Source organism: Danio aesculapii, chromosome 1 (assembly GCF_903798145.1).
Source record: "Danio aesculapii chromosome 1, fDanAes4.1, whole genome shotgun sequence".
NCBI classification, from domain to species: domain Eukaryota; kingdom Metazoa; phylum Chordata; class Actinopteri; order Cypriniformes; family Danionidae; genus Danio; species Danio aesculapii.
The window spans coordinates 58632790-58645289 of record NC_079435.1 but is presented as its reverse complement, the minus strand read 5'-3'; the positions used below and the strand labels follow the sequence as shown (position 1 = coordinate 58645289).

Genomic DNA, 12500 nt, shown 5'->3' with positions numbered 1-12500 from the left:
AGACCATCTCCTGTTTCCAAAATGCATCACAAACTGCTTGAGAAACTGTTCTACTGTGATAATTGGTGATGAAAATAAATGATGTTCAATAAGATGTGCTTGTGTTTACTAACTGTTTATTCAGTTAAACATGAATGTTGAAATGTAGGCATACATAAGCTCCAAACAGCGATTTTTGATGACCTTAATCCGACTAAAGTCAGAACTGAACTAAACAGAAATGGAATTAAGACATGTGGAGTATGCTGATATTAGTGGCATTATTGAAGTAAACGCCGCAATCAAACTATTACCATCATGTAGGACTTTTCACCATATTTTACAAGATCCACACACGCGGCTATCAGTAAAGGACTGTACACATACCGATCACACACACGTTGCGAAATGTGGAAGTTTTTTTTTTTTCTATTCAGTGTGCATTATTAAATTCCATAACACTCTCACCAGTCTTTACTCCTTATTTGCGTCTAACACCCCAGTTTGTCATGGGGGCATGAATGAAATGTTCAAGAGTAAAAGTGAAACTGCCGAACTGCAGTTAAAGTCACCCAAAATTACAGGAAACTCTCACATGAAAGCACGTCACGTAAAAACCTTAATTATATTAATGTCTATTAAGGCAAATACCTAGATTACAGATGTCCATGTAAGCGTAGTCAGTAGTGTATTCGAAGTAAGTGAAAGATCCAGAAGGGCATCCTGCTGATTTGATTCGGAAGGGCAGTTTTTTTTGTCAGACGGCTCACCGGTCAGGTATACATCCGCGCTAAAATATCAAGGTGAATGTCATCATAGCTTGTGTAGAATAGACCCAGCTCCCAACTCAACTTTGAGAATAGATTAACGGCGATATTTTTTTTATCACGCGATAAGAGTCTCGCGTTAACGCAGCACATTAATGCCGATAACGGCCCCACCACTAATATTTTTTTGTTCTGGAGATGCTGTTGTCCTAAAAAAAACTCATTAAAAAATATTACACATACTTTAGGAACGCTATAGCTGAACATTTTGGTGATTTTAAAACTTTTTCATACCGTGGTATACCTTGAAAACGGTTATCATCCCATGCCTACTTTGGACTGTAGGGGAAACCGGAGCACCCGGAAGAAACCCACACCAACACGGGGAGAAAATGCAAACTCCACACAGACATACCAACTGACCCAGCCGGGACTTGAACCAGCGACCTTCTTGCTGTGAGGCGACAGTGCTAACCACTGAGCCACCTTTATTTATTTATTTAATTATTTCACACACACTCATCCTCTCACCTGTGCATGTATCCTCGCTGTGCTCCTCTGAGCGTGCGCCACAGCGTCCCTGACCAGCTCATGCGCCCCCAGCAGCACCTGCTCCAGATCCAGCTCTCCGTGCATCCGTCCTGCCAGCGTCTCCAGCGAGCGCACAAACTCCCTCCAGTGGGTATCCACCTCAGCCAGGTTAGCCAGACATCCGCGCACCACATTCAGACAGTATCCCATGCAGGGTTTGCTGGAGGTCAGAGCCTGGCAGTGTGGGCAGTAGCTCATCCTCAGCAGGCCACGTCTGCACTCGCGGCTCAGCTGGATGTGATCGGTCGTATTTATAATCTCGATGCCCAAATGAAGCGCTTGGAGAAACACACGAGCAGGTAGAGAAGCATGGGCGATTCGGGACGCCAGGCGGATCGGGGCTGCTCCGAACGGTGCCAGATCTAGAGCAGACGAGCGCAGGCATTCGGCGTATGGAGGAGACAGACGGGAGTCAATCAGACGCTCGTATATTAAGGGGAAAAGAGCGTTGAAGAAGCGCTGAGAGGACTCTTCTAGACCGAGCTCAGAGCCCAGGATGAACAGAGCCACTTCTGTGAAAAACTCCCCGACCGGTGCTGATGCTGCTGGGCCGGAGAGATCACGGTAGGACTGATGGAGGATGGAGAGGGTGTGGTTCTCCGCCTGACGCACCAGAGACTCCACGGTTTCTGGAAGAAATAGTAGAGGAGGGAAACTTTTGTTAATTAAGGATTAAAGTTTTGGAAGTTTTCTAACTTAATCAAAAAATCTTGAAGAAAAAATATTCCCAGAAAATCCAGGTTCATGTAAATATGCATCAATTTGTCAAAATTAATAACGTCTAACATCTTCATTTTTTTAAAATATGAATTTATTAATATTTCGGATTTTGTTTTCTGCACGTTATTAAAGGTGCAAAGATGTCAAGGATTTCTTTTTGTCAAAATATGGGTGGAATAAAGTTCCTCAAAAATCAATAATCGATATTTTATTTGATCCTTATTATTATATTGTCATATATCTTATTTTGTTTTATTTTATATAATTAAAAAAATCATTATTTAAAATAAAATAAAATAATTTTTGTATATTTTTATTTTATGAACAGACTGTTTGATTAATTATAAGTTTATTTTAATGAGCTTTTGTTGTCTCAAAGTTTTTTTACTTAATAAAACCACATAAGAAAGTTGTTGAACTGATATTTTATTTATTCATTAGGATAAACCTCTTGAGATATACCATCCTATTTTCAAGGGGGTCCCACAATTAATCACAACCATATAAAAATAACACTAGAAGAGAAAAACAAACATAAATTAGACAACATCCAAAAAAACATACGCAAAAACACACACACACACACACTCACACACATACACACACACACACACACACACTTAGTTGGAAAAAAATTTATGATAATAATAATAATATATATGTATATATATGTATATATATATATATATATATATATATATATATATATATATATATATATATATATATACAGTTGAAGTCAGAATTATTAGCCCCCTGTTTATTATTTTCCCCAATTTTTGTTTAACGAGAAGATTTGTTAACACATTTCTAAACATAATAGTTTTAATAACTCATTTCTAATAACTGATTTATTTTATCTTTGTCATGATGACAGTAAATAATATTTGATTAGATATTAAGACACTTCTATACAGCTTAAAGTGACATTTAAAGGCTTAACTAGGTTAATTAGGTTAACTAGGCAGGTTAGGGTAATTAGGCAAGTTATTGTATAATGATGGTTTGTTCTGTAGACTATCGAAAAAATATTGCTTAAAGGAGCTAATAATATTGACCTTAAAATGGGGTTAAAAATTTTAAACTGCTTTTATTCTAGCCGAAATAAAACAAATAAGACTTTCTCCAACAGAAAAAATATTGTCAAACATACTGTGAACATTTCCTTGCTCTGTTAAACATCATTTGGGAAATATTTAAAAAAGGGGAAAAAAATCCAAAGGGGGGCTAATAATTCTGACTTCAACTGTATATATATATATATATATATATAGTGTACATGGAGATCTGAAGAGCTTCCTCAGAGAGAGAGAGAGAGATAAAAAAGCAGTGGATAACAAGATGCAGAGGGCTTGAAGATACAAGTGTGCAATGATGCCTGTGGCGCTTAAACAGCTTCATCAGTCTTCTTTATTATTCTCTATTATCTCTGTTTATGAGGCCAAAAATCATCTTTGTGTACGCTCTCCAAACACTCTGTGCTAATTTAAACTCTAAATGATGCATAAACAACTGCATATCAGAAAACATTACTATAGATATTACTCATAACTACTGTACTGTACTGTTAATAGGCTTCTACCTTCAGAATTCACTGTGTTTTTATCGTAAAACAACCATGTGACAATACTGACAACAACAACAACAACAACAACAACAATAAAAAAATAATAACTACAATAAACAAATAATGTAGTTGACAGTCTACAAACTGTTTTCTCAGCATTGCCAACATAGAAATACATTTGATATACTTTATAATAACTGCTGTATTGTTGATCAAATGAATACTGTTGGTGAGTATAAGAGACTTATTCCATAAACATTAACAAATCTTACCGACCCCAAACTTTTGAATGTTACTGTATATGTAAATAATAAATAATCCTTCAGCTTTGATGTCAGAAAATAAAGCCTATGAAACAGCATTTACAGTTTGAGAAGCAGCAGGATCTGCTGTGAGAATGTGAACACTGGCCTTCAGCATGAAGAAAGAGAAATAGCATGAACAGATGAGCATGAATGAATGAATGAATGAATGAATGAATGAACAAACAAAGAAATGCGTGAATGAATGAATCACTGCATAAATTAATGAAGAAGAAAATGCATAAATTAATGGACAAACAAATGCATAAAAAATGTATGAATGCATTAATGAATGAAAGAATGAATAAACAAATAAATGAATCCATAAATAAATGTGGAATATAACAACCAAATGAATAAAAGGACAAATTAATGTACAAATTAATGTATAAATGCATGATTGAACAAACAACTATATGAATGAATGAATGAATGAATGAATGAATGAATGAATGAACGGATCAATGCATGAGTAAATATGAAAAAGTGAATGCCTAAATGAATGAACAAATAAATGAATGCCTGCGTAAATGAATGTAATAACAAACAAATTAATGAATGAAAAAATATAAACAAATGAATGAATTAATGAACAAATGAATGAATGAATGAATGAATGAATGAATGAATGAATGAATGAATGAACGAACGAACAAAGAAATGCATGAATGAATGAATCACTGCATAAAGTAATGAAGAGAATGCATAAATTAATGGACAAACAAATGCATGAATGAATGAATGAACAAACTAATATATGAACTAATGAATTAATTAATTAATGAATGAATGAATGAATGAATGAACAAACGAATAAACGAACGAATCAATGCATGAGTAAATATGAAAAAGTGATTGCCTAAATGAATGAACAAATAAATGAATGCCTGCGTAAATGAATGTAATAACAAACAAATGAATTAATCAAAAAATACAAACAAATGAATTAATTAATACATGAATGAATGTATGAATGAATGAACGAATGAATCAGTGCATGAATAAATAAATAAATAAGTGAACGCCTAAATGAATGAACAAATAAACAAATGGCTGCATGACTTAATGTAGGAAAGAACAAACAAATGAATGAATGAAAAAATACAAACAAATGAATGATTGAATTAATTAATGAACAAATCAATGCATGAATGAATTAATTCATCGATTTATTCATTCATTCATTAAACATAACAAACAAAAAATGTATGTACAAATGAATACACAATCTAACAAATGAATGCATGAATGAATTAATTAATTATCAACCAAATGAATGAATGAAATTATGAACGAACGAACGAACGAATGAATGAATGAACGAACGAACGAATGAATGAACGAATGAATGAACGAATGAAACAAATGAATGAATGAACAAACGAACGAACGAGCGAGCGAACGAACGAACGAACGAACGAACGAACGAACGAACGAACGAACGAACGAACGAACGAACAAATGAACAAATGAATGAATGAATTAAAGATCTTGATTCAACTCCTGATGAGTGTTAGAGCTGGATTCTGATTGTAAATTTGCAGGATCCTCTACATGCTTCTTCTCAGTAATATGACTACAACAACAGCTTTGGCTCTGCTGGGTTAAATCAGGTCAGGGCTACTGAGGCCCAGTGAAGCAGAAGGGCAAAAAGAGGTCGTCTGAACACTGTGCTGTGGAGAAATGCATCTGTTAGAGAGCGAGAGCATCATGTGCAGATCATGAGTGTGTGCTGAAGGAGAGAAAGCTCAGGGGAGGGAAATGCCTGTTTTGTCGACCACTGTATAACTTCTGTACACACTAATCAGTTTTATTTTAAATATATAATGTACGGTGTATTAATTATTAATTATGATTATTATTATTTATTAATTATTAATAAGTCTAATAATAGTACTATTTATTAATAATAATAAATATACTAAATTAATATAATATTACATTTACAATATCCATGGTTTCCGCTACATTCATTCTTTCATGGCGGGGTGCCACGCTAAAATTCATCCCGCCACGGCTACATTACAGCTTCTCATTCAAAACATTCAGTCATGTTTTTTATTAATAGCGGGTAATAATCGCACCAAAACGTATTAAAAAGGTAAGTGAATTATAACAGCGCCAACTTTTCTGTAACCGACCGTAGTAGTGCTGTGCGTTATTTGTTCAACCCTTTAAGGTTACGTGCTGACTGACTGACAGGTGCGTGATGCGTGAGCACAGCAAACACGACATAAAGCCGTTTCACTTTACTTCAGGATGCATTAATGCCGCTCTGTAGGTCTATTGGACACATTCATAAATATTCCTAGCAACTCTAATAAATGTTGGAGACATACTCGTTACATAAATGCACTAAATCACATTTCAGCAGCGTTTATTTGAGAGTGCACAAGAAGATCTGCGCTTGAGAAGAGCTGCAGCGTATATTTGAGGAGGCGTGCAAGAAGTTTTGTGCAGGAGCAGAGGAAATCGGCGCACAAGCAATAAGATTCACATGTTCGTAGGCTATTATGTAAATGCGATCTCGACTTGTAATACTGCGCTCCAACATTTGTCATTGAAATAACGCCACTGGTAGTTGGTAGATCTGTTTAAAAACGGCCTGCCGCCACAGCTGGAAAAAATCCTGGAGGAAACACTAAATAAATAATAATTAATCACATAATTTATTAGAAATAATAGTTCTCATATATTCCACTATATATATATATATATATATATATATATATATATATATATATATATTATATATATATATATATATATATATATATATATATATATATATATATATAATATATATATATATATATATATATATATATATATATATATATATATATATATATATATATATATATATATATATATATATATACACACACAGTTGAAGTCAGAACTATTAGCCCTCCTGTTTATTTTTATCCCAAATTCTGTTTAACGAAGAGAAGATTTTTCATTTCTAAACATAATAGTAAAATAACAGTTCATAAAATAATAGTTTATTTTATCTTTGCCATGATAACAGTAAATAATATTTGAGTAAATATTTTTTTCAAGACACTTCTATACAGCTTAAAGTGACATTTAAAGGCTTAACTAGGTTAATTAGGTTAACTAGGCAGGTTATGGTAATTAGGCAAGTTATTGTATAATGATGTTTTGTTCTGTAGACTATCGAAAAATATATAGCTTAAAGGGGCTAATAATATTGACCTTTAAATGGTTTATAAAAAATTTAAAGCTGTTTTTATTCTAGTCGAAATAAAACAAGTAAGACTTTCTCCAGAAGAAAAAATAATATCAGAAATACTGTGAAAATTTCCTTGCTCTGTTAAACATCATTTGGGAAATATTTAAAAAAGAAAACAAAAAATTAAAGGGGGGCTAATAATTCTAACTTCAACATATTATAATAAAAAACATAATATACCTCTTTTTAAAATTAAAGTATATACATTTTCTTGTAAATATTTGTTGTTGTTGTTGTTGTTGTTGTTGTTGTTTTTTCTTTAATGTAAAAAAGAGGTATTATATTATTATTATTATTATTATTATTATTATTATTATTAATGTAAATGCAAAATAAACCTGTGTTAAAGAAATATTTATAGAAATTTTTTCAAATATGCATGTAAATAATATGTCAAATAATAAACAAATACATTTATCATAATAACATTCTCTGACCAGGTTAATATCAAAAAAGACATTATTTTTACCATCATATATTTTCAATCCACAGTATCCTATAACTAAAACAAAGATCTCTCAAGCACTGTGAGAAGCTCCAGTACAAACCGAGAGCTTGATGTGTGTAATTTCACTATCCTGATAACAGTCCACAAGCGCACTCTAGAGGCTCTCAATCCCTCGCTGTTGAATGAAGCACTAGTGAACCACACAAACAGGTCAACAGAGAGTCAACACGGCTCGAAAGCAGAGAGAGCAGAAGTGTGCTGGTGTGTGGGAGGATTAGACGCTCGGGGTCTGTATGGTCTTGGCCACTACTGAGGGTCTGACAGGGATTAGACACAGATGACTGTGGTTGAGGGAGGTCAGAGTAGATGTTTAACACACAACGCTAATGAATCCTAGAAAAACAGACTGTCTGAGCTGAAGTGTTCAGGGGTTAAAGGCGAAGTTTGTCATTTTGGCAACTAGAGGGTGTGTATTCACAACAAACAAAGGCGTTGTTTGTTTATGGCATGACTGAGTGTGGAATCATGGGAGTTGTAGTCTTCAGTATATACTATGGGATTCCTGCAGAAATCATGCTGATGGATGAGCTCAAGTAACAGTTGAATAGTTTCAGCTCAAAATGTTAAAATACTACATGAATAATACTACACGAATAACATAAACAGTGCCCTCTAGTGGATTTGTAATCTGAAACGTGCAACAAAACATACCTAGAGCAATGTACAGTGCATCCGGAAAGTATTCATAGTGCTTCACTTTTTCCATATTTATTTAATGTTACAGCCTTATTAAAAAGGATTGAATTCATTTATTTCTTTAAGATTCTACACACAATACCCCATGATGACAATTTTTGAAACTGATGCAAATTTATTTAAAAGAAAAAAACTTGAAAAATCACATGTACAGAATGTACCTGTCTATATAAGGTCCCAGGGTTGACAGTGCATGTCAAAGCACAAACCAAGCATGAAGACAAAGAATTGTCTGTAGACCTCAGAGACAGGATTGATGTGGGAAGGCTGGGGAAGGTTACAGAAATATTTCTGCTGCTCTGAAAGTTCCAGTGAGCACAGTGGCGTCCTACAGCCGTAAGTGGAAGATGTTTGGAACCACCAGGACTCTTCCTAGAGCTGGCCGGCCATCTAAGCTGAGTGATCAGCGGGAGAAGGGCCTTAGTCAGGGAGGTGATCAATAACTCGATGGTCACTCTGTCTGAGCTCCAGCGTTCTTCTGTGAAGAGAGGAGAAGCTTACAGAAGGACCACCATCTGTGCAGCAATCCACCAATCAGGCCTGTATGGTAGAGTGGCCAGACGGAAGCCACTCCCCACCTGGAATTTGCCAAAAGGCATCTGAAGGACTCTCAGACCATAAGAAACCAAATCCTCTGGTCTGATGAGACTAAAATTGAACTCTTTGGAGTGAATGCCAGGCGTTACATTTGGAGAAAACCAGGCACCGCTCATCACCAGGCTATACCATCCCTACAGTGTAGCATGGTGGTGGCAGCATCACACTGTGGGGATGTTTTTCAGCAGCAGGAACTGGAAGACTAGTCAGGATAGAGGGAAAGATGAATGTACAGAGACATCCTGAATGAAAACCTGCTTCAGAGTGCTCTTTACCTCAGTCTGGGGCGACGGTTCATCTTCCAGCAGGACAATGACCCAAAGCACGCCGCCAAAATATCAATGGAGGGGCTTCACAACGGCTCGGTGAATGTCCTTGAGTGGCCCAGCCAGGGCCCAGACCTAAATCCTATTGAACAACTCTGGAGAGATCTGAAAATGGCTGTACACCGTCGCCTCCCATCCAACCTGATAGAGCTTGAGAGGTACTGCAAAGAGGAATGGGCAAAAATTCCCAAAGACAGGTGTGCCAAGCTTGTAGCATCATATTCAAAAAGACTTGAGGCTGTAATCACTGCTAAAGGTGCAACAAAAAAGTATTGAGCAAAGGCTGTGATTACTGATGTACCTGTGATTTTTCAGCTTTGTTTCTTTTTAATAAATTTGCAACAATTTCAAAAACTCTTTTTCACCTTGTCATTATGGGGGATTGTGTGTCGAATTTTAAGGAAATAAATGAGTTTAATTATATTTTATAAGGCTGTAACATAAAAATGTAATGTATGCACTGTATTTTAGGTTTGGCTCATATGTAGGCTGTTATTTGTTATGTGTATTAGCTCAATGTTTCTGAACGGTCAAGCTGTGATATAAACAAAATGCTATTGGCTACTTTTTTAAAAAGGGGAGGAGCTACTCCACATGCCCCGCCCTGTCCTTGTGTTCCAGTTGGAATTACACCACACATCAAACAAAGCTGCGCATTTTAAGGCGCTTCAGGAGTTAAACAGAAGATCAGTGTGTTCAAGTCAGTGGACATTTGTCTCATTTAGTGGCTCATTACACACTGTAGTCAAGGAGAAGAAAATTCATGGTCACGGTGACTGGATATTTCCAAGAAATGCACTGTGCTGGTGGTTAATCCAGAGACTAAACCTCAAACAGCCACTCTTAAAAAGGGCCACAGTTTCCCACACTCCTGTCCAATGACTTTCTAAGAGCAGTCCAGTCATTTTTGAGACTCTGAACCAGATTTTTGGTTCATTTATATGTATTCATTAATTTGGATTCCCCTTTTTGTTAGAATAAATATTTAAATCAATGAATAATTTTCAGGACCAAATTAGCATTTTTAATTTCAGTGCTTCCCACTGGTAGCCGGATTGAAACACACCTTTTACCCATGACCAAAAAGTCATTTTTAACAATATTTGTATTTATTATACATAATTTCTTTTCAATTAATGTTTAATTTTTATTTTTTTTTTAAAGACTGTTGAAATAAAAAAAATAATGCACTTTTGCTTTACTTTTATTCTATTCAGGACTGATGTGCACCCAGGTAAAATCTGCTGCTGACATTTTGTACAGTATTGGCAAAGCATGTTCATTCATTCATTTTCTTTTCAGCTTAGTCCCTTTATTCATCACGGGTCGCAACAGTGGAATGAACCGCCAACTTATTAAGCATATGTTTTATGCAGCGGATACCCTTCCAGCCGCAACCCAGTACTGGGAAACATCCATACACACTCATTCACACACATACACTAAGGACAATTTAGCCTACCCAATTCACCCATGCCAACATGGGGAGAGCATGCAAACTCCACACAGAAATGTCAACAGAACCAGTCGAGGCTCGAACCAGCGACCTTCTTGCTGTGAGGCGATCGTGCTACTCACTGCGCCACCGTAACGCCCCAGAGCATGTTAGATATGCATAAAAAAGTAATATATCAACATCAAAAAAAAAAAAAAAAAAAAAAAAAATATATATATATATATATATATATATATATATATATATATATATATATATATATATATATATATATATATATATATATATATATATATATATATACAGAGCAAATGAGAAATAAATGACATAAAGAAACAAAAACAATTTAAAATATCTAAAAAGGTATAATAATTACAAGAATAAAATTTAAATATGACAAATGAGTTAATTAACCATTTCTAACAGTTTAGATGCAATTTCATCCTCTCTAAGTAAATAGAAAAGTTTATCAGAGTCGTTCAAATTCATTCATTCATTCAATTTTATTTCGGCTTAGTCCCTTTATTAATCTGGAGTCGCCAAAGTGGAATGAACCACCAACTTATCCAGCATATGTTTTACGCAGCGGATGCCCTTCCAGCTGCAACCCATCACTGGGAAACATCCATACACACTCATGCTCTACGGACAATTTAGCCTGTTCAATTCACCTATACCACGTTTTTTGGACTTGTGGGGGAAACCGGAGCACCCAGAGAAAACCTACGCCAACACGGAGAGAACATGCAAACTCCACACAGAAATGCCAACTGACCCAGCTGGGACTCAAAACTTTTTGCTGTAAGGTGATTGTGTTACCCACTGCGCCACCATGCTGACCTGAGTCGTTCGGTTAAAAGTCTTGCGGCTGTGCACGTACTGTCAGCTGCAAAGCCAAGCGAAAGTACATTAAATTAAACACACATTAAATATATATACACATTAAAGTAATTTCAAAATACATTAACAAATTGTAAAGGATTTGTGTAAAAATTATTAAATAATACTTAAATAATTGCAAATTGAAAAACTTTTCAGACTTTTTCAGGTTTTCAAATCACAAAGGTTTCCATTACTATGTCTATTCCATGGCACACACCCAAAAGCCATGCTCCTTTGTATCCAGCGCATTATTTGATGAATGATTCAGTTCAATTCAAGTTTTTTGTATGGAGCTTTTCACAACAATCATCTTTCCAAAGCAGCTTTACAAAAGGTGCACATTATGACTACATTACAGTTTGATCCGCCTAACAGGAGGATATGTTGATAATAATCCTCCTCTTGATCTGTGCTTCTCTTCCCCGAGGCGAGCGCTCTTCATCAGGCCAGCAGCAGGAGAACTGAAGCTCACACTCACACACTGAACACTGGCCCTGAAGCCTGGCCCTCGGCTCCAGCATTTCTGCTGATGTCTCCATGAGGGACGCCTGAGGAAACCCCTGAAGACTACGGATTCAGCTCAAAATCTTCTTTAAAGGTGCCCTATAAAGAAAATCTGGGTATACCTAGGCATAGACGAATAATAAATGGCCATACCATGAGCCTCGGACAGCATTGTTTCCTCATGTAAATTTCACGAGTGTAAAACCCTGGTGGATGAAAGGCCAATCAGAATACAAAGCAGACTGCTGCGTGACTCACGGGCCACATCATCATCATTACCATGTACTTCAGGTCACGTTTTACGTCACCTGGACCCAAGGGTGCCACTTGGGAAGTGGGGGGGGGGGGG

General features: G+C 35.8%; 1 protein-coding gene across 2 annotated transcripts in view; it reads right to left on the bottom strand.

Annotated features, from left to right (window-relative positions):
• The window catches only part of gpc5a (glypican 5a), a 351674-nt gene that overhangs the window by 260560 nt on the left and 78614 nt on the right, over positions 1 to 12500 (bottom strand). For both annotated transcript variants that reach the window (XM_056463250.1, XM_056463258.1), the window contains exon 3: positions 1278 to 1966. In XM_056463250.1, coding sequence (XP_056319225.1) covers positions 1278 to 1966 — 689 coding nt within the window. The remainder of the gene's footprint in view (positions 1 to 1277; positions 1967 to 12500) is intronic.